This window comes from Vidua macroura, chromosome 1, assembly GCF_024509145.1.
Source record: "Vidua macroura isolate BioBank_ID:100142 chromosome 1, ASM2450914v1, whole genome shotgun sequence".
Taxonomy (NCBI): Eukaryota; Metazoa; Chordata; class Aves; order Passeriformes; family Viduidae; genus Vidua; species Vidua macroura.
Window position 1 is genome coordinate 15,121,188 of NC_071571.1, and position 27,899 is coordinate 15,149,086.

General features: G+C 38.9%; 1 protein-coding gene across 2 annotated transcripts in view; it reads right to left on the reverse strand.

The window, feature by feature from the left end:
- SVIL (supervillin) overlaps positions 1-27,372 on the reverse strand; it is a 59,468-nt gene extending 32,096 nt beyond the window's left edge. Inside the window, exons 1-11 of one of the 2 annotated variants that reach the window (XM_053981482.1) lie at positions 27,352-27,372; positions 22,489-22,546; positions 22,214-22,365; positions 21,132-21,798; positions 12,616-12,786; positions 11,968-12,002; positions 10,830-10,891; positions 10,330-10,469; positions 8,001-8,253; positions 4,961-5,432; positions 3,181-3,400 (exon numbers count right to left, since the gene is read on the reverse strand). In XM_053981482.1, coding sequence (XP_053837457.1) covers positions 3,181-3,400; positions 4,961-5,432; positions 8,001-8,253; positions 10,330-10,469; positions 10,830-10,891; positions 11,968-12,002; positions 12,616-12,786; positions 21,132-21,798; positions 22,214-22,365; positions 22,489-22,496 — 2,180 coding nt within the window. In that variant the 5' untranslated portion in view covers positions 22,497-22,546; positions 27,352-27,372. The remainder of the gene's footprint in view (positions 1-3,180; positions 3,401-4,960; positions 5,433-8,000; positions 8,254-10,329; positions 10,470-10,829; positions 10,892-11,967; positions 12,003-12,615; positions 12,787-21,131; positions 21,799-22,213; positions 22,366-22,488; positions 22,547-27,351) is intronic. The other variant, XM_053981491.1, reaches the window with a different exon arrangement.
- Positions 27,373-27,899: the final 527 nt, after the last annotated feature.

The following is a 27,899-nucleotide window of genomic DNA, read 5'->3' on the forward strand; positions in this document are numbered from 1 at the left end:
TCTGCCATAAGGATGGTTTCATAGCAGCCCTCCATTCTTCACTGGTATGTGCAATGAAACAACTGACTCCTACAAGTGAGAACACACATTTGCCTTTTTTGAGCAATGAAATCATCACTTAAAAGAAACGTGTATGCCCTGTATGCCAATAAAAACTTCACTGCTGTGTAAAACCTAAAGCCATGCATTTCTTTTGAACAATAGAAGTGGCAATAAAGTCAGACTGCCCTGACTCAGCAACAACTGAATGGAGGACACCCTTTTGTTTGAATAAAGATGCAAGAACTACTGAATTGGTTCCTAAAAGTAAGCCCACCAGCTCAGCAGTACAGAGCAGCTGATTCTTTGGAAAGTCTTAGAAAATAAGGCAAATATTAGGGTTAATCCTTAGATTTGGTTAGGGCCTGCTGCTTACTAGTTTCATTGTTTTGTATAAATAATGAATAATCATTCATTAGTCACTTTCACAGTTTAGACATACTGCTTTTGCCTCCAAAAGTTCCTTTTCCAATATGAAGAAAATAAGTTCTACTCTTTTCTTGAAAGCATAAGCTTTTAGTGTGTCTGCACATCTTTGACAGCTTGCTCTGCATCCTTCTTTCACCTGCTACTGAGATAAACTGTGTGACATCAGGACAGAATGATCCTCATCCCAGAGGTGTCAGGGTGGCCTCAAAGCAAAAGCTTTCAGAGCTGGAGGCAAAATGCTGGATAGTGAATACTGAAGGGAAACAGAAATGAGACCTGAACAATGGTTTTGCCTAAACAAAAAGAGTTGCATGAAAGGCCTTGGCAAAAATCCTGCCAAAAAATGTCCAAAATGACACATCTTTCTTCTGTGGCAATATTTTAATATCTTAGTTACTAGTTGTCTCCTTGAGCTAGAATAAACTGGACATAGGCTTGGTTTTCACATGTTCTCCCTTGGCTGCATTTGACCAGTTCTTTTTGGATAAATCATAAATCCTGGAGGGCAATATGAGATATGTAACTACAGAAAGGAAGTTGACTGTTCAAAGAGTGCATGAATTCAATATAGTGGGAACCAGACTGTGTAAGAAAGTACTACTCAGGCATCCATACATCAAAAAAGGTTGAAAACTAGATTTAGGCTAGATTTTTCCTGAGAAAGTGAGAATGATGGTAAGAGGTTAACCAGAAATTAATCAGATGTAGCTTTTTAAATGGTGATCATGGCATGAAGCTGACTTCAGTGGAGCTGACAGGGTGGCCTTTGGTCTCAATAAAGGCACAGAGACAGGAGAAGAGAGTATAAGTGTCTTTCCTCCTTAGAAAAGAATGATTTTCATTCTTCTATCTAATACAGGCAATTCTGAAAATGCCAGCCATACATCCACTCTACGAGGATAGTATTAGTTCAGTGAAGCAAGTCTTTGTGGAAAATCACTTTCATCCAGACCAGCAATCATGCATCCTGCCCAAATACTATTTCATGTGTGGAAAAGTTGTTCTTCCATAAGGTGAAAGAATGTCTGACACAGCCAGAAAAATCCACTGGATGGGAAGATGAAGTTAGTGAACATGAAAGGAAAAAGAAATTCAAGTGTAATAGTTAATCTTTAGCAGAAATGTTCTTTGATGTTTATGAATGCTTGGCATGACCTGCAGCCAAGAAAAGAAACTGAGTGGTTGTAGTCTTTTAATTCTGGGACAAGAAGGAAACTACTGTGGTATTTTGGAAGGCTAAAACATTTTGATACGAGCTCAGTCATTTAGGGATGTTTGTGGAATCAGGGTATACAAACAAGACAGCAGGTATTTTCTTTTGTCAGCCCTGGGACTGAGTAGACAGTCTTGGAGTCCTAATGAAAGCGGTTCCTGATTGTGTGACTGACAGGCTTCAGTTCCTCAAGAGATCAACTCAGATGAGGCATTAAAGTTAGGACTGAAATAGCTACTAAAATTTGTATCTTCCCTCCAACCTCTTTCTCCCCACCAGGATCAGGGATGGTAGATAATTTACCACCTATAAACCAGAAGTTAGTGGTCTTAAACCTCATCTGCCAAGACAATTGACAGATTTAGAGGAGGGGAGGGGGATGAGAATTGCTTTAAACAAAACAACAGCAAACTGAAAAAGGTAAATACAGCCTTCAAAAAGGGCACTGACTGCACAGCTGCTGTAGCTGCCCCTGCACCCCCTTGCGTACACAACCCCTTGTGTAAAGGGGTTGACAGGGAGTGGGGATGCTCTGTAAATGAGAATGACTCACATACCTCCTAGAAACACATGAATTTGAGAAGCAAACTTTGGAATTATGTTTAAAAGAAAAAAAAAATAGATTCAGAATGCCTAATATCACACTCCCCTCATTAAGAGAGAGAATACTTTTACACAGTGAAAGTTTAATCAGGCAGCTTTTTCATTTATTGGTTCTGCTTTCATGCAGAAAAACTGAAGCAAAGACAGGCCAAATAATCGTAATTCACTCACTGGACTGCTACCAGTTTGGGACTGAGTTTATACTCTCAAAGTTTTAACTAAGTTAGGAAAACTTTTACAAGTACTACAGCAGCTATTGGCACTTCAATCCTGAACTCCCACTCTCTGCCCAAGTGCAGGACGTAACATTTTGCTTCAGATCAGAATGATCTTGGGTTGGAAAAAGTACTTCTAGTACTCCTATAAACCTGTCCAACTTACTATCCTTTTTAAATCCCTGCAGTAAGTTCTAAAAAGTCAAAATGGCAACCAAGTACTTCTGAAGTGGGCAATATCAGAGAGTCTATCTGTGACTCCTTCTAGTTAGCTTATTTAAGGGACTCCTGTAGACCAACAAGAAATGGTTATTAAAATAAATCAGAATCACATTATACCTGTTGTATAACTGAAAGCAGAACCTGGAGTAGTATATTGAGTATATAAGTGCAATTAGAACATGTATATTTTTCAAGTTTAATTTTCTGAAATATTAATTGATTATTCAGGTGGCTCTTTCAAAATGAGGTTTTTATCTTCTCTTGAATGGTAATTCTCATTCACCAGCATCTGCTTTATAAGCATGTCAGGCAGATTAGCTGCATGTTTCTGCTGTTAGTAATAATAATAATCACTACTTAGCTTTTTTAGAAACAGTTTTAAAGCTTCTTTTTATGCCATCATCAATATAATGACTGTATTTATAGGGATCATTAAAAAAAAAAGAGAAATTTAAGTACCTTTCCTTAATTGACATAGTTTTGCTGGAATTATCAAGGACATCCTCAGCTGTTTGTGCTTTGCTCTCTCCCATGGAAAACATCTCACAGGAATTCTTATAAAATTTGCCTTCCAATTGTTCAGAGAGCTCCTGCAGTCTACAGGATGCCACAGCTGCAGTTTGTGAAATTGTCCTCATGGCTGATGTGCTGGTGAGTTCAGAAGAAGGCTCAGCGTGGTCTGCCCATTCAAAAGAGAAGTGCTGAATTAGTTCTATCCTCAAAGACATTTTACATTACTAACACTGAAGAAGCAAATCTGTATTTTAAGCATTCATATCACATACTATTCTAACAGGGAGAAACTTCTGGCTGAGCTAGAGCACAAAGATTAATTGTGCAGCATTACTTGCTGCAGGGACTAGCCATTTGTGACCGATGTTCACATGAAGCCACAGAACATCATGTTCATGTTCAATACACAGTTCTGAACTTCACATGGGTGAGGCACAAACTGCTGCTCCCCTCATCACACCTACAGGAAAACGAACAGATGAAAGTGACAGGGAACAAAGAGCAGGGGAAGAGAAGCAGACAAAATTTAAACAAGAAAATTAACTATTTGGTAAAGTAGTTTAATGTTTGAGTAGCATACTAGGCCATTTAATAGCTTAAAAGATGTATTAGTTTCTAGGAGGGTGTTGGGGGCGCTTTTGGGTTTGTTTTTTCAAGCTGCAATTAAACCACAGGAAAAAACTGCCTTGAAGAAAGATAAATGCACTATTACAGTTATCCTTAAATATAAGTGATCTTCATTTTTCTTTTTGAAATGTTATAAGCACAACACCCCTCTGATATATGACTGCTCCTATTACATCCCAGTCTCCATGTGCCCTGCAGTCATCAAAGGCTAATTGGACAGAATGGATACTGCTTTAGAGCAATACAGGCAGAACTGTACCTTCCTCTCTATGCCTGTGTGAAGACCATTAAATTCAAAATAAATTAACTTCACAGGATGAACACAAAAATGCTTTTAATGCTACAGGGTAGTGTGATCCTGTCACCCATCACAATAAAACAGAAAAGGAATAAAACATCCTTCTAAATTCAGCAGAATAGGATTTATGAAATGACAAAATTCACTGTTTATTTCCAAAGTACTTTATTTAAAAATGGGCAAGTTTATTTTTTAAGTTTAAATTATGCTGTGCATATAAAAATGTAATTGCTCTGAGAATTTCCTGGTTTGTATTTCATCACCACATCAAAGAGAAAATAATACTAGTTTTGCAAAATTAATTATCTGGAAATTATCCACTCCTAGTTATGTATGCACATATGTAGGTAATTCATAACTCTATATGCACAATAAGGCAAAAATTAAAGGCAGATAATTGACTCAGAGCAGCAAGCTTAGTTTGTTCTGAATTTTGGAGGGCAGGGGCAAGAGCAAAAACAGAAAGAATAAATCTTAGCTTCAGCATGTGATACCACTTCTTTCAAAGTAAATAAATCTGAATAAAACTGAGCCATCTTTAAAGACTGAAAAACTGAAAGAATAAAAAAAAAATCCCCTTTATTTGTAAAACTTAACACTTCACAGATAATTCTGTACTTCTAAGCAGTGTTAGAAAAAGGAAACATAACCAGCCTTGATAAAGCTTGAAACACCATTTGTTGAATGAGACCACACCAACAGCAAGTAATTACCACACTTTTTGCCAAGTCTTGCTTTTCATAACACTTTCCAAATCCACCTTTGCTTCAAAGGATTGGCCTTTTTTGTCTTCCCATTTACCTTGCATGCTAGTATCGATTTCCTTCTGTTCCAGAGGCTGAAAAAGTGCTTGTGAACCAAACAGTTCCAAGCTGCCCTTCCTCAGGAAGCTGTATGTTGTCTCTTTATGGTGGTCTCCTGTTTTTTCAGGAACAGGATGTGCGGTTTCATCCTCAAAGGAGCTGTACTTTTTAATTTCATTAGCTTCATGGGCCAGAAACCTCTTTCTTTCTTCTTCATGTTTCTTTGATGCTTTTCTGCTTTCTAGTGCTTCCATTGAGGGCTGCCACTGTTCTGACTTGTGTGTGCGTTTTCCTGATGAGTCCAAGTTTTCTGCTGCAGGGTGGAACCTGGTGGCAGCACTCCCTCTTCCATCAGTCCCTGGCTTCCCGGGCAGGTCCCCGAACAACGGAGCAAGGGCAGAGGCCATGGCTGAAATTGATGTTGCAACTGCAGATGACAGGGGAGCAATCTTTCCACTTTCATTCTGTACCTATGAAGGGAAAAAACAAACAAACAAAAAAAAATCCCAAGAAGCCAAAAAGGACTTACAAGCTCTGAAATTATCAATTCCAAAAACCAGCCTTATCACATCAGTTCATCCAAGGTATGTTTTCATGTAAATATTGCACTCTATCAGTACAGACGAGAACAGGTAAGGAAAGCAACAATGCCCCTGTAATTTGTCTGCAGATGGGTTATTCCACACAAGGTAAAAACAACTGCGTGTGAAAGCAACATCTTTAGTAACAAGGGATGTGTGTGGAACATGCAACCTGACATTGTGTAGGGCTCAGGACCTGCAGCAGTGTGGGAAGGAATTAGTTCAGGTTCCAGATGCCGGCTGACATGCCATGTGCCCAGGCTAATCACCTCTGCATCTCAGCAGGACTCATTAGCTTTGGCACAGCTCTGCTCTTACACAGCTCTGCAGCTCCCAGCTCTGGTGACCACTCAGTGCCAGGGAGAGACTGGTCCGTGCTGTCCTAACCCAGGGCACACATTCCTGATGCTCCCTCCACATAAATCACCTTCATGCAGGACTTCCTCAAATATAAACATTGGCTGTCATGAGCAAAGTATTTGAGCCTAAGAAGTACATTAAAAACACATCCAAATTTATTCTGCCAGTCCCCATGGTGGAACAATTCTCTTTTCTACTCTTCTAACATAATAATTTTGTGAAATTTTCCTAGATGCAGTTAAGATGCATTTTTTTTTCTGAAATGCAGAGCTTTCCTTTATCTTCTACAAAGGACACAAAAGCTATGAAACAGAGTGACAAACATGCGTCATACACATCTGGAGAAGGGTTTTTTTGTTGTTTTCTTAAACTGCAGAGCTAGTGAACAGTGTGCAAAAGGACAGAAAAGATCACACCAGTAGGAGGAAATCAGCTCAGAACCTAAAACGTGCATGCAGATTCCATAAAGCAGGGACAACAGTCATTCATTAAGCAAACTGGAAAGCAGAGCGAAGAATATGTTAGCTCAAAGATTCCAATGCAAGATTAGGAAAATAGTTACCAGTTTATTTTTTTTCCATTGCATCTATCAGAATTAGAAATTTAGAGGAGATCAGAAAAGTGAATTCAGTTTTACTTACAAGATATTTACATTTTCAAATATTCATTTTAGGAATATAACCTCTAGTTATCTATTTTGATAGCTATCTTTTGCTTCTTCCTAGAAAAACCATACCTGCATCTCAAAACCCCCCAACACTCCAATGAACAGTTCACTGTAGAAAGTATTTTTGAAAATACACTCCCATTGAGCTTCCTTCAGAGTCAACTCTGATTTCATTTGCTAGGTTCAGAAAGATGACACAACATGCTTCCTCTGATTTTCCTTGCTTGAAAAGTGTGTTTGCTCTGTAAGTCTGACAAAGTAACGTGACTCTCACTTCTTCCCCACCTGCTTCAGCCCCTTTCCGTTCACCACAGTGCTGGCCCCCAAAGAAGTTAGTGACACAGCCATTAAAGAGGCCATGCTGTGACAGTGATTGGCATGTGGAAAGTGAATTGAAAAAGGACTATGTAAGGTCTGTAAATCTTGCTTAAATAAATCAGTCAAGCATTTATTACTACTTCATGTGCAAGCAAAGTAGGCATAAAGTACAATTATAATCTGTACAGCGTTGCACCAATATGTTTAGAGAAATCCTGCTTTCTCATTATCCTGTTATTATAAAATATGGAAAATGTATAATCATGAATGGAGCATATAGAAAGAAAACGGTAGGAACTTTCTAACACTCTATACACTCGATGTATTTACCCAAATACATAGAAATATAGAAATATGACATGCACAGGAGTTGTGCTTCACTGTTAAAGTGATTTCTTTCAAAGCTGTAATGCAAAGGGACTGCTGTTTCTGCTATTGTGAAGAGATCTAAAAGACCACTTCTGGGCCACCTTATGCTGAGGCTTTACTAAAAAGCATTCCTTTGCAGTTCCAATTAGATGAAGTATTCCAGAACAGGAAACCAAATTTCACTGCACATTAAATAATTTCTCTTTGACTTCCTGAATTTCAAAAGTATTCTGCTTTTAGGGAAAAAATACAGATAAAAATCAATGCCTCCTTCTCCCAGAGGAAAATGACAGACTGTGTCCTTACTAATAACGAAAATATATTGTGCTTTCAGGAAAGAGCCTGAAAATTGCACATGACAAAGCTCCAGAATGCCCTGAAAATACACCTAAAGCAAAATGATGTGTGTCTCAGTTTTTTACTCCTTTGATCAGGAATTTACTTTTAGACAACATGTAAAATTCTAGTGGAAGTGACACACACTTTGAAAAGTACAACTTGCACTAGGCAGGAATTGATATACTCTCAAATTACTTAAAAAAAAAAAAAAAAAAAAAAGAAGAAAGCCATACCAAAAAAATTGAACACTTCAGGGAATGTTCAATGTCAGAAGGCAGCTTCCTGACAAACTTTTTCCTCTGTGTATAGTTCAGAGCAAAGGAAAGGCCAGCCTTTATGGTATCTTACACTGAAGACTTTTTCTCCAATAATAAGAAATGCAAAAGAGCTATGATGGCACTTACCTGCTCAACTTCTCCAAGAGTGACTGGCTGAGTCTGGTAACGAGCATTCATTCTCCTGTGCCTCATATCTCCCCGATTCCTTGTGGAGATGGCCCTGGATACTGGTTGAGACAGTTTGTTAAACAAAGCCATCTTTTCTGCCAAGCTTAAGGTGGAAGAATCTGGTTCCTCAGACTGATCTTGCCCCATTGCCTCTTTGGCTGCTCTTATCTCCTCTTTAGCTAAAATTTTTTGGTGTGCTGATGCCTGCAAGCTGAAAAGCAGAACTGGAAATCAGTTTTGAAGAAGCCATTGTACAGTTTTAAAATCCCAACCTGATAGAAGCAGAAGATCTGCACGTGAAGCACAATAGCCAATGTAATGTAGCAGCCTAAGTGGGTATGCAGTGGTTCAACATTGGCATGATGAATTCTAATTCAACAGCTGAAGATTTAAAAATAAGTTACATTTTCATTCATGAATTCATCTGATTAGGACACAACATTTTTTATGAGAGAACTCAAGATTGAAGAGAGATTTTACAGACAATCTCTTTATACAGAGCACAGAGTTATGGAGAGACATTTAAGATGCCTTTAAGGTCCTAGAGTGCAATTTATATAAAGTTCAATTTTAGTGATAGCAATTTGTGGACCATATATGATAAAAACATTTAAAAGACAGACTTGAACTCCAAGATTGTGCTGCTTTTAAGTTAGAATAAATTGCAACGACTCTTCTAATCAGAAGTGGAACAGAATTCACACTTTTGTTTTGAGTTATCTGGGATAAATCAACAACTAAAATTAGTTTTGAAACACAGTCCATTGATTTTGAAAATTGACCAATGCTGAAGGCAGACATATTCATTCATAAAAGCTGTAACTGCATTTGTCTCTACAATAATGTATTTTATTCACCTTTACTATAAAATATTATTGTTCAACTTCTTTCACATTTTGGAATTAGTAGTATTCTCTAATTATTTTTTTCTGTCATGGCCTCTGCTAAAATTCTCTCATTCAGAACAGTATTCTGCAACTTTACCTATAGGTGGTGCAATTTCTTATATTTCCTTTTATTTTGCAAGCTAAAAAAATACATGTAGAGACAGACAAAGGACATGTACTGCTTGTGAAATCAAGCACTCAGCTGTGCTATTTTCATCTCAGGATGACATTGCCATACAAAAAATATTACAAGAGCAAAGAGGGCTCTCCTATATTTGCTCACATGCAAATTACTTTCTTTCTTTCAGAGAATATGCTTCTACAACAGGTTAAGTGTGGTTAGAAGGGTCCTGAAAACAGACACTTGACAAAAAAAAAGCTGCATTGCTTTATCATGCAAACATAAATGAAGTTGACGAATGTTTTAAATGTTCTTGAAACAAGTATTCACTTGACACATTGAAAAGGCATTCAAGACTTTAAAGATGCATCTGCTATTGAGGAATCTTGTGCTCCATGTAACATGCATGTTTACCCCCCCAGTACCTGGTAGGTTGTACAGTGCTCTTAACTACAGTGGGACTAGGTACTCTTGTCACTACTGTGTGGGTATTCACAGAACGTGAAGCAGGGGTAGTTTCACTTTAAAGAATTGCCAAGGAGGGAAAATTCACAGGGAGAGAGAAGAAAAAAGCATTAAGAAAAGCAATACATTAAGTGTTAACTACAGAAAAGACCAAACCAAAACAAAACGGAAAAAAAACCAAACAGCAATCATTTTTAATTAACTGAGTTATCTGCTGTGACATTTGCAAAGTAATTCCAAATACTTTGAAAGAACTAAAAACCTAGAGGAACAAACAGGCTGTCTCTTGAAGTTATTCTTAACGCATAAAGTAAATTAACAGCTGACCATTAGGTGAACATCCATTCGATTCACTGTGGCTTAATTTCCCTCCCAAAATGATTTTCCCTTTTTCAGGAAAACATCATGATATATGAGTAGAGTGCAAGAAAAGCATTTCCAAAAAGTACCTTTGAGATTTCAGGGTGTAAAAAGTTTTCCCCAATACATATACATTCCATAAGAAATTGTGCAGAGTTCCCTCAGCACAAACTATTTTATTCATTTGGGTTATGAAACAATGCTGTGATTAATCTCGTTTACCTAATCCACAGGTTCCGAAACTTCCTGCCAAATTACAGTTCATACAAGTTATGCTTTACTAGTCCCTCTGCATTTAAAAAGGAATTTCAATATAGTTTCCCCTGTGGCTCTCAAGGCCCTTAGCAATAAATGTTTTCCTCGCTACAAAGTTACAAGCACCACAGATATGGAGCTTATTCCCAGATTTGAAAGCAGGAGCCAGAAGCAGAGCCAACACATGCACTGGACTTACGTAGCTGCAATGACCACCTCCTCACTGGTGATGGGCTGTGTGTGAGACCTGTCCTGCAAACGCCGCAGCCTTCTCTCTACTGCCGAACTTCTTGTAGGTGGTTTGGGAATATTTTTCATTTCAAATGATTTTTCCATTTCCTAACAGGACATATGTCATAATTAAAACCACGAAAAGTTCTGAAACAATACTTTATTCTTAGCTTTCTTGCATGCACAGCAGTGAAGTTCCCAAATGCCCCTATCTGAATTAGAAGCAAGATGCAACCACACAGTATGCACCACGAAGTTAAAACTAACTACACACTTCTCTCTAAATGACATTCTGAAAACAGGCAACAGGTCTACTGCATAGGTAGGGAATGAAGTAAAAAACAAAAGTTATATAGCTTGAACTTGGTTAACTGCATTATACTTTATTCTAATGCACTTTGGGTTCTTTCAGCATCTTGTATTTGAAATGTTTAATTCAACCTCCTATTTAGAAAACGCAGTACTCACTCTAAAAAGGAGTCTCTTTGCAGCTACACTTAGTTTGGCTCGGTCATCCAATTTTTCTTCATCTACACAAAGAGAAAAAAAAGGAGGCTGAACATAATAAATCAATCTCATATTAAGAGTAATATTTTTTTAATATGAATGATTACAAGCCAGCAAATAAGCTGGCTGTTTCTCACATTTAACAAAAAACTTATTGTGAACCCAGCTGTGTAAACTTGACCTGTTTTTACATGTATTGCATCAAATGAGCAATTCAGTCTGACATGTAGTCTGACATGATTTGCAAACAAAAGACTTGTCTTCAGGACAGTTCAAGTCATTTCAAACTATCTAAACAACATTTGATGAATAATCAAACTTATTGCATCAGTCTATGAAAACACATGGACTAAGAAAATAAAGACTGTCTTAAGGGTGAGTGAAGAGTACCATCTATGTTCTACTAGCTGGCCATTCTGATTACCACCTTGTGTCCCCATTTCTCAGAGGCTAAATTGGTATCCTCAGGAGCTGAAATCAGCATCCTCCAGATACAAGAGCCAGCATCTCAGAGCTGCAAGGAATATCAGCTTTCAAATAGCATAAGGCATTAGATCTAAATATAGCTACTCATGAGATTACCTACTTAATTTGTGCCAGACTTGCCAAGGGTGACAAGAGGGAAAGAGAAGCAAGATGGCAGACTGAATTCTGTAATTTAATAACCTGCATTCTGCAACTTCCTCAGCCAAAAGACATGTTAGCAACATCAGTTTCACAATATACTAAAGGATTTGTTTAAATTATAAGTCCTAGACCAGTGATTAAAACTGACCAATGATTAATTTTTTTCCCAACAACTACCTTATTTATTGTCTAAATTAGGATAAAACCCAACCCCAACTATATTGAAAAGTTTCAAGCCGTTCTCTGCTTGACTCCCATTTGAAGTTTGGTATTCACAGACAGACTTTTGGACAGGAAATGAGCTTGAAATCAAGTCTATAGTAGATATGGCCCAAGGAAATGGGGTATTTCAACTATATAGGTAAAGATATTTTCAAGTGGATTTTGTTTGCATTATCAAACAGTTCTTCTTAAAACAAAATAAAACACATCAGATCCCATTTCTTCCTTGGAAAATAGTACAGCAACATACCGTCAGCAGTTGGTATTTCTGCATACAAAATTGACCTAGTGAAAAATTATCAAACAGAAAAAAGTTAGCTGGAAACAAGACATAAAAAGTGAAATTCAAATTCAATCTGAAGTAGCAGGACCTCAAAATCTTAAGAGTGGGAGAATTTATCTGTTTTTCAAGTTTCAGCATTGTCCACTTGGGAACATCCTTCAATAAAGCATAAATGCAAGCAATTGCAGCCAAACTTAAATACAGTCAAGGAAAATTATTTCTAGTTCACCTTGCAATAGAAAATAAACATCTATGATTTGCTACCAGCTTTTTAACATAAAATAGGTACCTTTGGTGGTTTACAAAGAGAGTAAATGATAGAGGAGAGTAGATGGAAAGGGAATCCTTTATATACAACCAAAATCATTTAACATTTGAACCAGACTTTATGATGATTCACTGTTCACTATTTCAAATGGGAGAAATTTGCAGCAAATTGGTTTTGTTGGGGGCAGGGGTTTGGGTTTCATTTTGTAAGAAGCTACAACAAATTGTTTTTAAAGACAAACAATAACCTTGCAAAACGTTTATTCTAATATATGAACAAATCTTGTTCCAACCTTGTTAATATCCACCTGCGCCAGAATGCTACACAGAAGCTTTGTACATGCCTACCTATCTGTCTCCTTTCGTTCTGCTGATGTTATAGGCTGAGTTTTAAATCTCTCAGAAGTCTTTCTATTTTCACCAGGAGTAAAATAGCGCCTCGCCTTTCGTGGCCCTCTTTCACGGTCCCCATTGGCAGACACAGTACTACCTGCTGCTGACATCTCAAACCGAGATTCACTTTCAAATTGCACGACAGAGAGCGCATAGGAAAGAAAATAGGAGAGAGAAGTAAAACATAGATGTAAGCATCTCAGCAACTCCCCAGAGATCACTCTGCATGCTCCTCCGGTTCCATGCGCAGACGAACACATTCCAGCTACCCCACATCACAACTCCCATTAGCAAGCAGAAGCACAAAAGCAGGATTCAAACCATCTCAGCCTCCAGTACACACTGGTGAGAGCTAAGCTGTGTGCTTTAATGCCGAACGACAACTGCTGTTGAGTGGGTGTAATTTTGCCAAGGACGTGCAAGTTTCACACGAAAATACGAGTGAAATGTCACCTACAGTTCCGTTTTCTTGTTGGCATTAGCAGACTCCAGAAAGACATTACGGAGCTGGGCAACAGAGACTTTTGTGTCAACCATGCCAATCTCACCATTTGGTGGATTTGCTTCCATGCTCTCCTTACTTTTAAAAGGTTCTAGCTTGGTAGTCACAGTATAGTCAGACATGGAGCGAGTCAGGACCTTATGCTTTGTTGATACTTTCCAAACAGGAGCCTTTGCCTTGTCAGGCTGCAATACAGATCCGCTCTGTATGTACATAACAGCTTCACTCCTTTCTACGTTCTCAGGGGTCTTAAACTGCTGCTCAGGGGCCTGCCTCTTATTGCATTCCAACTCCCTCTGAACTTCTGAGTTAACTTTCGGCTTGCTTGCAAAGGAGGAACTCCCCACAGGGGTCTCCAATTCTCCTCCACCAAAGAGGCCTTCATGGTTCTTCCCTTGCTTGCGAATCTCGGATGGCAGAATTGGTCTTCTGCCTTTGGAAGCCTGTTCACCCTCTAAAGGATCTTCTTCAGCAGGTTTTGCTCCATAACCAGGTGCTTCCTTCTTTTCACTCTCTGGTGCAGTGGCTGCTGAGGATTTTGTTCCAAGGCTAACACTGCCTGTCGGGAGGAGGCTGCCAGCAGGGGTGTTTGCTGGTTCTTCTGCTGCCATCAGCTGAGCTGTGTGAGCAATGCCAGCAGGCTGAATATAGCCATGGATTGGCTGGCGGACAGAACTGACGGGCTGGTTTACAACCCTATCAAAGGCAGACGTTTCTGTCTGAAGAGGCATGTAGTGGGCTGGCACTGGATGGGATTTTCTCTGACATACTGTGTCTGTGACAAGTTCAGGGCTTCCATGAGCACTTTCCTCTTTCACCAATTTCTCTCTAACTTTTACTCTTTAAGAAAGAAAAAGGATTAAAGCTGTGAACAGCAATACCCAATCTGGAAAGGAACACAGACACCTACTGTGGGTACAGACAGCAACATTGTAGTAAAATAAAAACCAATACATTAAAATTAAGCAATCTTATGATGCAACCCATTCCTCCCCCCAGGTCTTAGCAGTACACTGCTCAAAAACAGTCAAGTGATTCACGGGCCACAGACATGCATGACTCCTGAGAAGGTAACTGTGCAAGCTCTGGGAACATACAGCATGTTCTCATAAGATCACAAGTGCGTTTACCAAACAGCACATACCCATAGTCTCAAAGAAACAAGATGATCAAAACTGCTTTTTATATTATCAGAGTGTTGGGTTCAGCCTGAAATTGCAAATTCTACTGGTAGCTGTGTTAGCAGTCAGATATTTGAAGATGTCAAAACACCAGGAAGCTTGGTACATCATACCAAGACGTTGTTGCATTGGGGAAAGGAATGAAAAAGACATGTTATCTCCACCTAGCCCTTCAGATATTTTGCCAGAGACTGGTTTACTTGTGTTTTTGTATATCATTTAAGATATCTGAAAAATCACATGTAGTGTAACCTGTTTCAGTAAGTGAATAAAACCACTGAAAGGGCAAGTCCTAAACCCAGAAGCAAAACTATGGCATGGCTGTTGCTCTTCAGAGAGCTTGCAGGGAAAAAGGGATTTAAAAACTTAAACAGGCATTCTGTTTTAAAATGTTTCTTTACATTCTAACATGCAAAACTTGCAAAAAAAACACTTGTTCCCAAAAGTTACCTTACTTCAGTGTGTTTTCTAGAAACACCTCTGGACTTGGGCAACATCCATGCAAAACAGAGTTTTATTTAACCTTTCTAAATGGAATACAGCAGCACAGTGGGAGGCAAGCATGTGCAGCCGGGGGCAGCCTTTGCTCTGGGGCTATTGCTGCAGGTAAAGCTCTCCAGCACTTTCACAGCCCTGCCAAGGCTCAGACAGCCTACAGGGCTGTAGATAACGCACACAGTATTAAAAATGAAAGCCCTGTACTTCCTCCCCTCCCAAATGGGTATGAAAAAATAATTTTAGTTTTGAGGAAAGAGAGAGAGTCAAGCTAGCAAACTACTGTTTGAAAGTGAGTAATCCAGCTCAAAGTATGTGCAATTCCAGGCTTGCTACCAACAGACTTTTCAGAGTTTACATCATTAAGAAAAAAGAAAAAAAGTAAGATTCAGTGGAAAAAAAGGCAAATTATCTAAGAGCAAAATTCAGGATATTCAAAGTTATTTGAACCACCACTCTTCCTAATATTTTGGTGCTTCTTACCTCTGAAGATTGATGTGCTTGTCAGGGAAAGCTGCTTAAGCACATAAAGCGTGTTAAGTCTGAAGAAGTATTCTTTGAACTACATGTACCAAGCATTCTCCAGAACATCCACACTGATGTTAGTACTGGGTTATAGGCATTACTTTAATCAGGAACATGAAAAACAGTCTTCCTGCAATGCTTTTCACAGTGGGCTTACTGTATATGTTACCAAAACAGGAGAAAGCATCTGCCTGTAGCTTTAATCAAGATTCTGTTTTATTTTTCCATGTAATTTTTTTACTTCTCTTGTACCATTTCCTTTGGAATTCAAGGAGTTAGTTGTAAGAAATGCTGAGAGGGAATGGTGTACAGTATAAAAATATGCTGGTTTGCAGAGCACAAAATGAGATAAAATAAGAAGTTATAAAATCTAGTAGAAGCCAGAATGATAGTAGAAGAAGCTTGGGGAATTTGTACTTCATCATAATACCAATTGGTTCTACGTTAGAATAAAAGCAGATGCTTCAGAAAAGTTTCACAGGCTTTTTATTCACAAAAAACCCCACTTTCTTACTTGCTGCTGTTAAAGGAAAATTAAGGGCAAGTGTTAAATGTAGACAGTAAAAGGAAAGAAAGGGGGGGTTTGTAGTCTGATTGTTAGCCACACAGCTATGTCTTATGATACCTGGAGGGCCAGCTGATAAGTGAAGATGTGTCCCCTTCTGAATCTTTCTGAAGAAACCATTCAGGTTTTGCTTTCCCTGCACTACTACAGAAAACAGAACTTCAGGTAACTTCTAAGATCCCAACACATGCTCCCATTATTTTTCCCAATCTCCCTTCCCCACTCCTTTTTATTTTTGATTCCTCAGTTGCAGAGGACGGTTCTAGAAAACAAAAGCAAACGCACACTAATCCAATTCAAAGGTGATAAACTGGGGAAGAAATTATTATTTAATCCCACAAATATACACAAAGTATACTAAATGGTAAAGATTCTGCAGTGGTAACTTTACCAAGTACACATTGTCCAAAAATCGAGAAGTGTAAGCAACTACACAACCTTATTTTTGCCTTTGCCATTGCAGGTCAGTTTGTGCAAGGACATCTGAAAAAGTTGTTAAAACTATTCCATTAATTTGTGATTTAAAGTGGTAAAGACTGCTGCAACCAAAACAAAGGAGCAATAGGAATTTAATGAAGTGAAAAATTTACACGGCTACATCATATTTCTAAGAATTCTCAGGAGCATCTGGAATCCCTCTGTCCTCTTGTAACCCTGTATCACAGAGCTTCAGAAATGCCCACCTGGTTAAGCACAAGTCAAAGACACTGTGTCACTGGGTGACTTGGAAAAGGAAAAATTTAAGGAAAAAAGTGACCCCTAATTTAATCTTGCCTCGACTTTACTCTGTTCACATTTTAGAGTTGAAAGCATAAAAAGAAAGAAGAGTTTTTAAAAGCCCTGAAGCAGTGCAAGAAAGGGTGTTTGCAGGCTTCCTATATAAAGTTTCTCAAATACTTTCCTAATGCTCACCTTCACCTACAATCCCCCAGCAACAGTAAAACACATCAAGTACTTTTAACCTTGCTAGCACAACCTGTCCTGCCACATAAACTTTTACAAACTCAGTCCTCAGAGGTGACAAGCATCCAGGATGCTTTCCATTACTTATAGCTATATCTGAAAGAACTTTTCCATTGGAGAAAAGCCATTTGGGATAAAAACCCCAAATTAAGCTCCAGGTCATATACTTCAATTTTTCTTAGCTACTCTTTTATGAAAAATAGCTGGAAAAGGTTAAATCAACAACTGTTCTGGAGATAACAGTGTATTTGATGCAAGTAAGTTTAAATTTGAGAACTCACCCACTGTTGTCATTGAATCCAAATCTATCTTAGAACAGCAAACACCAACTGGTGAAACACCTTCTGTTTTTCCAAGCGTTTCTGAATCCCTAATGGAACTGACCAAATAGGAGGCAAAACCTTTTCATAGAAGCTGACTAGAAGTAGCTAGCTGGAATTGTTTTGAAGCACAGGAACTTCCTTCTCTCTTAATGTGTACTTTGGCACATTTTTATAGTGGGCACGGCCCAAGCAGCAATTATTTGTATTTGATCATTCATCCTTTGAAGAGTGCAATCAGAAGAACGCAAGCCGCATTTTGAATCCAATCAGCCATTTCAGGAGCCAAATGCAGGCAATGTCAAATGATACCCTCTCAGTGATGGGTAACTGGATTAATTATTAAATCTTAGTACTGAAGGCACAAAAGCTTTCACATATATTCCAAAGTGAGCTGCATTTATTTTCCAATTTAAACTCAGGAAATTTAAATTTAACGAAACTGATTTTATAGCCTGTATATAATGTGGAACTGACTTCAGAACAGCAGTCACCTGAAAAACTGGAGTTAGCCTTTTTTTCTCTTGTGCAAATAGCTTTATAGGAGACCACCATAGAGTAACTTTAAATGGACTGCATGGACACAATGACTTTTTTACCACTCAGAATCAGGGACAAGAGTTTCAGAGAGGTTATTCTTCCATCTCTGAATATCATACCAGGGAGCACACACTGGCACTGAAAGTGTCGGGGGTATTAAAGAATGAGCTCTTGACAACATGGCCTTTAAAATACCAGCTACTGCCTACATGTGTATTCAAACAAGAGACCAAATCCTACATTTAAGTTCTTGGCTGCTTTAAGTACTACACCACATCTTAGTGGGTGCAGATGGTTTCCTTCAAAAGATAGACAGACAGCAATTAGGGGAAATTTGTTTTATGCAAATACCGACCCACGCCTCATCCAGAAAAAAATATGAAATGAGAAATAATGCAGTGAGCAATTTGTATTATATTTTTACTTACTCACAGAATCACAGAATAGTTTGAGTTGGATGGGACCTTTAAAGGCCATTTAGTTCAATCTCTCTGCAATGAGCAGGGACACTTCAACTAGATCAGGTTGCTCAGAGTCCCATTCAACATCACCATGAACGCTTCCAGGGATGGGGCATCTACCTTCTCTCTGGACAACCGCTGCCAGTGTTTTACCAGCCTTCTTGTAAAAAATTTCTTCCTTATATCTAGTATCAATCTACCCCTCTTTTAGTTTAAAACCATTCCTCCTTGTCCTATCAGAAAGGAGGAATGTCCCTATTAAAAGGGACAATCTTATAATCACCTCCTCCAGCACTGAAAGGCTGAAATCAGATCTCCCTGGAGCTTTCTCTTTTCCAAGCTGAACAACCGCAACTCTCTCAGCCTTTCCTCAGAGGGAAGGTGCTCCATCTCTCTGATTATTTTTGTGGCTCTCCCCTGGACTTGTTCCAACAGTCTATGTCTTTCCTGTGCTGAGGATTACAGACACAGTATTCCAGGTGGGATCTCAAGAGAGTGAAGTAGGGGGGCAGAATCACCTCTCTCAACCTGCTGACCACGATCCTTTTGATGTAGCCCAGGACACATTTAGCTTTCTGGGCTGCTGGTGCACATTGCCAGCCCCTTATCCACCAGTTCTCCAAAGTTCTTCTTGGCAAAGCTGTTCTCAATCCCCAGCCTGTATTGGTACTACTGGGGCTTGCCCCAGCCCAGGTGCAGGACTTTGCACTTGGTCTTAACCAAAGCCCTCGTGAGACTTTGATGAGCCCACTTCTCAAGCTTGTCCATGTCCCTCTGGGTGATTATCCCATCCTTCAGGAGTGTCAACCACACCACTCGTCTTGGTGTCATCTGCAAAATTGCTGATGGTGCACTCAACCCCCTTGTGTCATTGAGGAAGACATTAAATAACCCTGGTCCCCATACAGACCCTTAAGGGACACCACTTGTTACTGATGTCCATCAGGACTCTGAGCTGTTGACCACTACTCCCTGGATGCAGCTGTCCAACCAATTCTTCATCTACTGAACAATCTATCCATAGCTCTTCTATTTAGAGAGAAGGCTGTGGGGGATTGTGTAGAAGGCCTTGCAGAAGCACAGACAGAGACATCTGTAGCCTTCCCCTTGTCCACTTATGTAGTCAGTCAACCATAGAAGGCCACTAGATGGGTCAGGCAGGACTTGCCTTGAAGCTGTGCTGGCTGTCTCAAATCACCTCCCTGTCCTCCATGTATCTTAGATAGTTTCTGAGAGGATCTGTTCCATGATCTTCCCAGGCACAGAGGTGAGGCTGACAGGGCAGTAGTTTCCAGTATCCTCCTTTCTACCCTTTTTAAAGATGGGTGCAATGTTTCCCTTTTTCCAGTCACTTGGGACTTCACCTGACTGCTCAGATATCATGGAGATATATCAGCCAGTTCCCTCAAGACTCCAGGATAAATCTAATTGGGTCCTGTAGCCTTATTTTTGTTCAGTTTCCTCAGGCAGTCAGGAACATGATTTTTTTTCTTATAGTGGGAGGGACTTTGCTTCCCTGGTCACCTCCCTGCTGTCCACCCACTCATGAGGTGTGAAAGAGAGGTTGCCATTGAAGGCTGAGGCAAAAAAGTAATCGAGCCTTCTTCTCATCCGTTGTTAACAGTTTTGCTTTGACCTTCCATATCCAGCTAACATACCTGTAGAAGTCCTTGCCATGCTTTGCATCCCTTGCCAAATTCAGTTCTAGCTTCACCTTGCCCCTCCTAACCTCATCTCTACACAACTGAGAAGTGTCCCTATACTCTTCCCAAAACACCTGTCTCTGCTCACTACTGTGCATTTGATTCTTTAATAATCCAGATTGGTGTCTTTCCTTTTTTTCCTAATTTCTCACAACTGGAAACTGAAAAGCTCTTGTGCTCTATGGAAAACATAAATAGTTTATACCAAGCACAAAAAGTTTATACCAGTTACCTACCTCAGTTTCTTAAAACAGAATTATGCTCAGCATTATGCACATATATTTAAATTTAAGTTCTCATTTGCATCATTTTTAGTTGCAACATTTTAAGGTTTTACAGTTATTATTTTCTATCTATCCATCTACCAAGAAATTAAAGACTCGCACTTAGAAAAAATCATACTTTAAAAAAATTCTTAGTCATACATTGTTTTCAGTCAGCATAGGAATTTGACAGTATTTCTATACCACACTGAAAAATGGTAATGTAAAATTAGTGAAAACTAATTTTTTTTTTCCTTTCGGAAGAATCTGGTTACTCTATTACCATAGTAAATTTGTCAAGTCTAAAGCAATTCAGCATAGAATTTTAACTCTCCCCTCTGCCCCTTCATGCACATATATGCCTGATATTATCTGAAAAATTGACTACCACAGTTCGAAAAGGTTTTTACACTTTCACATCAGGAAAACAAATCAACTATTATTTCAACTGACCCAAGACACTCTTCAGCTTTTAAGTTTGCAAACTGTTTTACTTTGACAGAAGCCATCAGAAAGATAGTCAAATCTTCACTGAGAAGCAGCTTGCCTCTACTTAGAAGGTCCTGGCCAACAATTACAAGATATAGAGGAGAGAAAGGTAAAGACTTGCTCTAACAGGTTATTAAAAAACCAAAAGACAAAATCCAAGGAGAGTTAGAACCATAACTCCTTCAATTTCTAGTTTGTGTCCTCCCCACGAAGGGCCTAATTTTAGCAAAAATTCTATAAATATAAAGTGACAAGGATGTCATTTCATATTTAGAGAAATATATAGCCACTTCCTTGTATACTGTGATACAATAAACCCAACTAATCCAGTCTGAGACATTCAAAGCAACTAAATACATTCTTCAAGGGCAATAAATACATTCTCATTAATACTGTAGACTGATGCAGAAGCTGATTAAGATAAAGGAATCTACAACAAAACAAAAAATAGAAATCATACTTACCTTTGTCTGCTGTTACTGTGCAAGGGCTGGTCATTCTGCAAGTGGGTCGGTGAGGCTGCCCGCTTTGGTGAAGAGAGGGACTCTCGGGGGGCTTGCTTTGGTGGTATTGGCACTTCGTTATAGCAGGAAGAGTCTTGTCCAGAAAGTGAAAGGGAGACAGAACTATCCAAGGTTGCTGAAGGGTCAGAAGCCTGTCTAATGGCACTGTCATCTGCTTTTCTAACACCCTTTTCATTTGAGAGGTCATCTTTATCTTCACGGCTGGAGTACTCTTTGGAATCAGAAATTACACTCTTTGATGCCTTTGTCTCAGTCCTGGAAAAATAGAGGCTGCCATAGTCCTTGTTTTCATCATCTTGCCTTTCACTTTTCACTCCCTTTCTTTCCACGCTGTCAGGATCTTTCCTTGCCCGTATATATCTGGATGAGTAGTCAGAATCCAAATCAGACTCAAGAGATAATCCATACTTTTCTGCCAGCTGGCGTCGCCTCTCTGCCTTGTACCTAGCTATTCTCTCTGCTTTTGACTCTAGTTCCTGGACATCCATGTTTGCTGTACTGTACAAGGGCTCTGTATTACCTCCTGTGGTTTCTGATCGGTATCTGGATGATCTGGGGTGTTTCTCTACAGAAGAATCTGAAGTTTCCTCCTCTTCATTTGATCTTCCTGTCAAAAGTGCAACATATATGAGCAAGTCCTTTCCAAAACTCCAAGTACCCTACCCACCACTCAAACTGAGTGAACTAAAAGCTTTCTTACAAAAAGATTTTCTTACAAATCACAGTGACTGCGCAGACACATTATATTTTTGCACCTTTTTCTCCAAAAGCACATAAAAACAACTAAGAAATATGTATTAGGAATAATTCTTTAATAAGTAATAGTCCTCAATTCAAATAGTTATTTTAAAGCAGTAAGAACAATCAACATTTTTCAAATAAGACAACTGGAGACTTAAATGGCAAATTTAAAATACCCCAACAACCTGACAAAGCTCTTCTGTAGAAGAGCTTCTAGGCTGATAGTGTAGCAAACATGAAGGAATTCAGCAGTGCAAGACTGACTGCCACGTGCCACTTACCTAGGTGGGGGCTGTAAGGGTCAGTTGCACGCATGTATCTTGGTGTATCTTCCTCTAGCAAACGGTGTGTGACTGATCCTGGGCAGTTTTGTAGAAGCATAGGTTGTGTATCATTTTCAATTCCCTCTAAGCGCCTAGCTATTCTTTCTTTTCTGAAAAATATGTGAAAAATGTGAAAACAGGCATCTTGAAGATTCGAGGGCAGAGTTTCTATGAGGAGGTAACAAAACAAGCTGTGTGTTTTGTTTTACAGGCCAAACACTTTTTTCCTTTACCTTTTCATTTCCAAAAAATCTCGGTTGTTTGGTTCAAAGAGTTTCCTTAATTCTGAAACTGAGACAACAAAAGATTATGTAGCTTATAAAACAATAAGTTTCAGAAACTTGCTAAAATGCTTTAGAATAAGAAGGAACAGTCAAATAAAGTTCAGCAGTTTGAAATAGTTGTTGTTAGGAAATGAGCATTTTCCTCGTTTTCCTAGTTTATTAAGGTTGTGCTGTCAAAAGTGCATTAGGCACATAGGTGTGACCATCAAGTACTCCTCCCCTCCATGTACTTCCAGGCTAATCCCAAATCTGCTATGCCAAACTAGCAGTTTTCAAGAGCTAGTATGTACTGTACAAGTTGTATTTTGATTAGCTGAAGTCAAGCTTATGTGCCCTAGTAACCAATTTAAAAACCAGGTAGTATGGAAAGTCTGCTTTACCCTTCCTACTCAAAGGTCAGGGACTGACTAGGTTTAAAGAGAAACAGTAAGGAAGATAGGTTCCCTCTTTCTTACTTTCCTCCACACCCTTATATTGATCAAATCCCAAGAACCCCAGTGACTCATTGCTGAAGTGAAAATTATCATGCACCATCATGGTACTCTTGCATAGTAATCACTTGCTACTTTGCTAACTTTCCCAACTTTCCTTTGTTGTTTTAATTTGATATACTTTCCTTCTCTTCCCCTGAACCCTTTGCTGGTGTTAAGTGCCAGCAGACAGCTGCTACAATCCACAAAATAGTAGTGAACCAAGGGGAGGCACGATAGATGAAGTAATCCCTATATATACACACATATGTGCATGTGCAAACCACACTGGGGCTGTGAGTGCTACACAAGTGCAATGTGACTTCCTACCACCAGGAAGAGAAACTGTCCAGGCTGTCCAGGGAAGCAGTGGACTGGGGTGGGGTGTGCCTAACACACAGACATGCACATCCAGACATCCCTGTATTGTGGCCTTGACAATTGTGGTGCTGAAAGCTATGTGCACCTATTCTTGAGCCAATGCACCTCTGGGGTTCTAACCCTGTTGACCCAGGGATCAAAAGTTAAAGCAAGTGAAAGTCTATGCCTGCTAAATTGGCAGATTGCCATCAGAAGCACCTGATGAGTCAGGAGTGTCTAGCTGACATTGTTCCACTGCAGAGGTAAACCTATCAGCTTATTTTTCTTGCTACCAGATCTCATTGCTCTAGATACTTAGATAAATATTATTGCAACACCATCCTTTTTAAGGTCAGGTGCACCTTTTCTGCCTTCCCTCTACTGCAAGAATTTAACATGCAAGGTTTGGTCAGGACTCCAGCTCAGCTGATTCATCCAGGAAGTTTGCTGTACTCAATACCACTGCTCACACCTCATAGATACTGTTGACATTGACTGTCACATCAACCTTACATGCTGAAAAGCCTGAAAGTAGGACTACAGATAAAATGTGCAGGATCAGCAAGAATTAACACATTCTGATCCTGAACCAACACCAAAGCAAAGATGAGCCCTTATGTTGTGTTTTCACAGACTCTTCTCTCAATGCATGAGCAGTTTCCACTGTTGCCCTGTCTACTCAAGCTGTGCTGGCAATGGAACTGTATTAAACAGAGAACTTACCCACTTGAAACCAGCCTTCATTTCAGATCCACACCAAAGGAAATGATTTCTCATAAAGACTTTGGTCTCACCTCCCCAAATCTACTGTTTAATTATGTTCCACTAGCTATTAGAGTTTTTCTGTTCCATCTGTTGGCTATGTATGCACAACATTGTCAAAACAAAACCCATAATTGTCTGTCTTCAGACAAGTCAAAGGCCTCCAGAGCTCAGAGTTACTAAAATCGCATTCAGTCCAAATCCTGATCCTTTTTTTTCTCCTAGTCACCAATTTATACAGTCACCAAAACCATCATCAGAGAACAGGTCTTTTACACAGCTTTAGTAAATCTCTAAAGCACAGCTTCATCTATTAGTGAAAGTCTTCTCTCCCCTCACCCCCAGAAAAGGAAACTTGACTTCAAGTTGTCCACATACAAGAAATGTGGAACATCCAAAGAACTCCTAAAGCATTAGCTCAACACTCTCTTGCTACATGCTAGCTGAAGTTCCAGAGATTCTACTACCACTTTGCAGTCCTAAAAAGAGCACTGGTCTCATGAAAAATGTCTCCCAACACCTCCCCAAACAACATGGGACAAAAATAGCATGGGACTACTCTATGCAGCCTTACACTTTTTCCAAGCTTGAGATTACAGAAGTAATTTCAGCTAGGTTGGCCAACATCTGCAGATTTTTTTTTTTTTTTTTGTGAAAGCAGTTCCAGCAATATTCTCCTTTTGGTAAGGAGGGGAAAAGAAGTACAAAAAAAGCAAAACCAGAAGAAGACAAAATGCAGAAAATCTTCTAGCCTAGTGGTTTCTTTCTGACAAATAAAGTATTTTACTTCAGAACATAAAAAACAGTTGGAGACATTTCACTCCCAAGGACAGTGGTTGGCCCTTGCAAATTTAGGTGACCAGGTTTCTCTTTTTTAGTTTACAATTTGAGTGTGTTGGTGCCAGCTCCCATTTGTCCATGGGATGTTTTCCTATGACCATCACACCACCATGGGAGTGCTAAAAAACAGCAACACTTCTACCTAAAAGGTAGCACAAAAATCTGATTCAGCACACAAGAAAAGACTAAGAAGCTTAAAATAATTAATTTCACAGTATAAGCTCCTTATGCAGATTACTTCATGGCAACACACCATTGGTCAGTTAAGGGCAAGAGGAAGAACAGCCACATCTCAGAAACAGCTCTAAACTTGAGACTTTATTTTAGGATGTTGAGCAAGATGCTGTGGTAGGATACCCTCTGAGGTAAACTGTCAAGAGGCATCTTAACTTTGGTAACTGTAGTCCTTCGAAACAAAATTTACTTTGGAATACCATTATTTAGGAAAAACAGTATTGCTCCCCATGTTGTCCCAGAATGAAAAACAAAAAGTCCATTTGGAGCGCATCTTATATTTTAAAAACTCCTTAAATTAAGGTGGAATATTTCTTATAGAAATATATATTCATATAAATCTTTCAGAAACCTGCTACAGAATATAAACATGCTTATGCTGAAAGCCCTTTTTGACAGCTGCAGAGGGGACATGTGAATAAAGTTGCATCCATGTGACAGCAGTCTTCTTCTTACAATACAGAAGCTGTAAAAACTCAATTAAGTCTTCCAAAAGTTTCTAATAGAGGGGGAGCATGTACAGTTATGAAATCTGGATAGACATGGATCAAAAGGTTACCTGCCAGAGGATTAATTTCTCGGAGATGGTAAATAACCATTGCAAAACAGGTACCACAAATTTTCATTTTGAGGAAAATTTAATAGAACAGCAAAGCCTACCAGCCTCATTCCTACTTCCTCCTTTCCATGACTGGAAAGGTGATGGTCTTAAAACTAGGCTGGAAAAGCATTTATCTTCTGTTTATGCCAGCAAAGGTGCATCGACATGTTCAGTGCCCAACTGCAGGCCTCAGTTAAGTCTGTATCAGTTGAAAAGTAAACATATTCTTTCAATTTCTCAACATATACAAACCTGGATCAAAATTAGGATCTAGAAAGGCTCTAGAAAATAACCTGGATTTTCAAAAAGCCCTGGACTTTAAGTAGTCCCCTTAGAATGCAACCAAAAGCTCCCACTGCTGTTTCTTAAGTCTGGTACACACCAAATATGATGCCTTCATTATGAGAATATTTTTTTTCAAAAATAGAAACATCCTGGAATAGAAATTAGTTCATTGAGAAGCAACTTACAGATATGGCCTCTCAAGTGAAGGCTCAGTTAAGTTGCTGGCCACATGGCTGTAAGGCTAAGTGTAAGGAATAATGAGGGAGTATGGATTATTACTGTCTGGTGCTTTCAGAAGCCTGTATTTTATAAATGCACATCACTCTATTCCATCATTTTGCCAACAATGCTTTTTTCTGAACATCTGTAATGATTATAATTAATAGCAAGCATGTCACTTAAATAGCACTTAAATGTTATGCTGGAAGAAGTGCTCCTTTCTAGAGGAACTCTGCAAAAAATGACATTAAAAGAGTAAGCCAGTTCCTTTATGTTGGTATTAGTGCATTTAGCCTTGTGGCTTGTCTGAAAAGAGTAAATACCACCAGAACATACACACAAACACAATTTTAATCCAAGTTTTGACTCCACAACACAATGAAAGGAACATCTTTATGCCAGTTGCACATAGTTCTTCAGTCAAATGTCACCCTTTGGGGGTCAAGCACACTATGATTTTCTCTAAATAATTCAAGAGAATTAATTCCTGCCTCTACCTCAACTGTGTCAAATGATAAAGATGGAACTGCTATTTTCTTCAGAAACTACTCAGACTAAGATAGAAGTCTGGAAAATATAAAATATCCCCCAAACTAAACTCCATATGTACTGTAGGCCTTTTAGTATGCAAGACAAAAATTCAAGTGCAGTCAATTGGTCATGCAAGCACAGTGACTCCACCAACCACCAAAGGCCTGGAAAGAGCTATGACTCTTAACAAGGCAAGTTAACACTTTTGAACTCAGGATTAATCTAACTGTAAAAAGAAACTCTCTGAAGTTTTGGATTTCAACTACTAACCTACTGAAACCAGGTAAACAAAGCTGAACTTTATGAAGCAGGGATGTAGGAAGGTCTCGTAAAAGAGCATTGTGGTTCATCCCGTTTCATCCTTCATGCTTCTTTCATACTTCACAGGGAAAACTCACTTACAAAACATCTGTGTCCAAGTGATATTAACTGTGCCTTGTACTTGCATAGATGAAACTTCACATGCTGTTAAATCACCACTTGTGCTCATAATATGCCTCCCTTACCTACCTTTGGGAAGTACTGCTAAGAGATTAGCATCAATATCCTTTGTGCTGTTCGCAAGTTCTTCTTTATCTTCAAATGAGAACTCCTTCTGAAAACTGAAAGCAACATCTGGTTTACAGAACTGTGGATGTCTCTGCTGCAAATCAAATAAACCCAAGACATAAGCAATTTACTGCAAGATAATCTAACAGAGATACCAAAGAAAATATTTTCCCTAAGAATGAGCTAAGAAATAACCCAAAGAAACTCAGAAAGCCAAACCTAACATAATTTGAAACTTGCTTAGAACTGTCCATGACACATTTTTGCATTAAATTACTGACTGCTTTCAAAATGCTCTACTAAGCAAGTACATTTAAAATAATCTATATTGAATGGTTCTTCATAAATATTAGAACATGTCATCAAATGCAGTATTGCATGTACACTCCACCTAGAAGCCTTCTGCACGACTACTCTGTTGTTGTTACTGCACTGTTCTCTGGATCTTACACAGTTTATAATATGCTAATAGGAGTTCCAGATCATTTAATTTTATACCATGTCTTTTC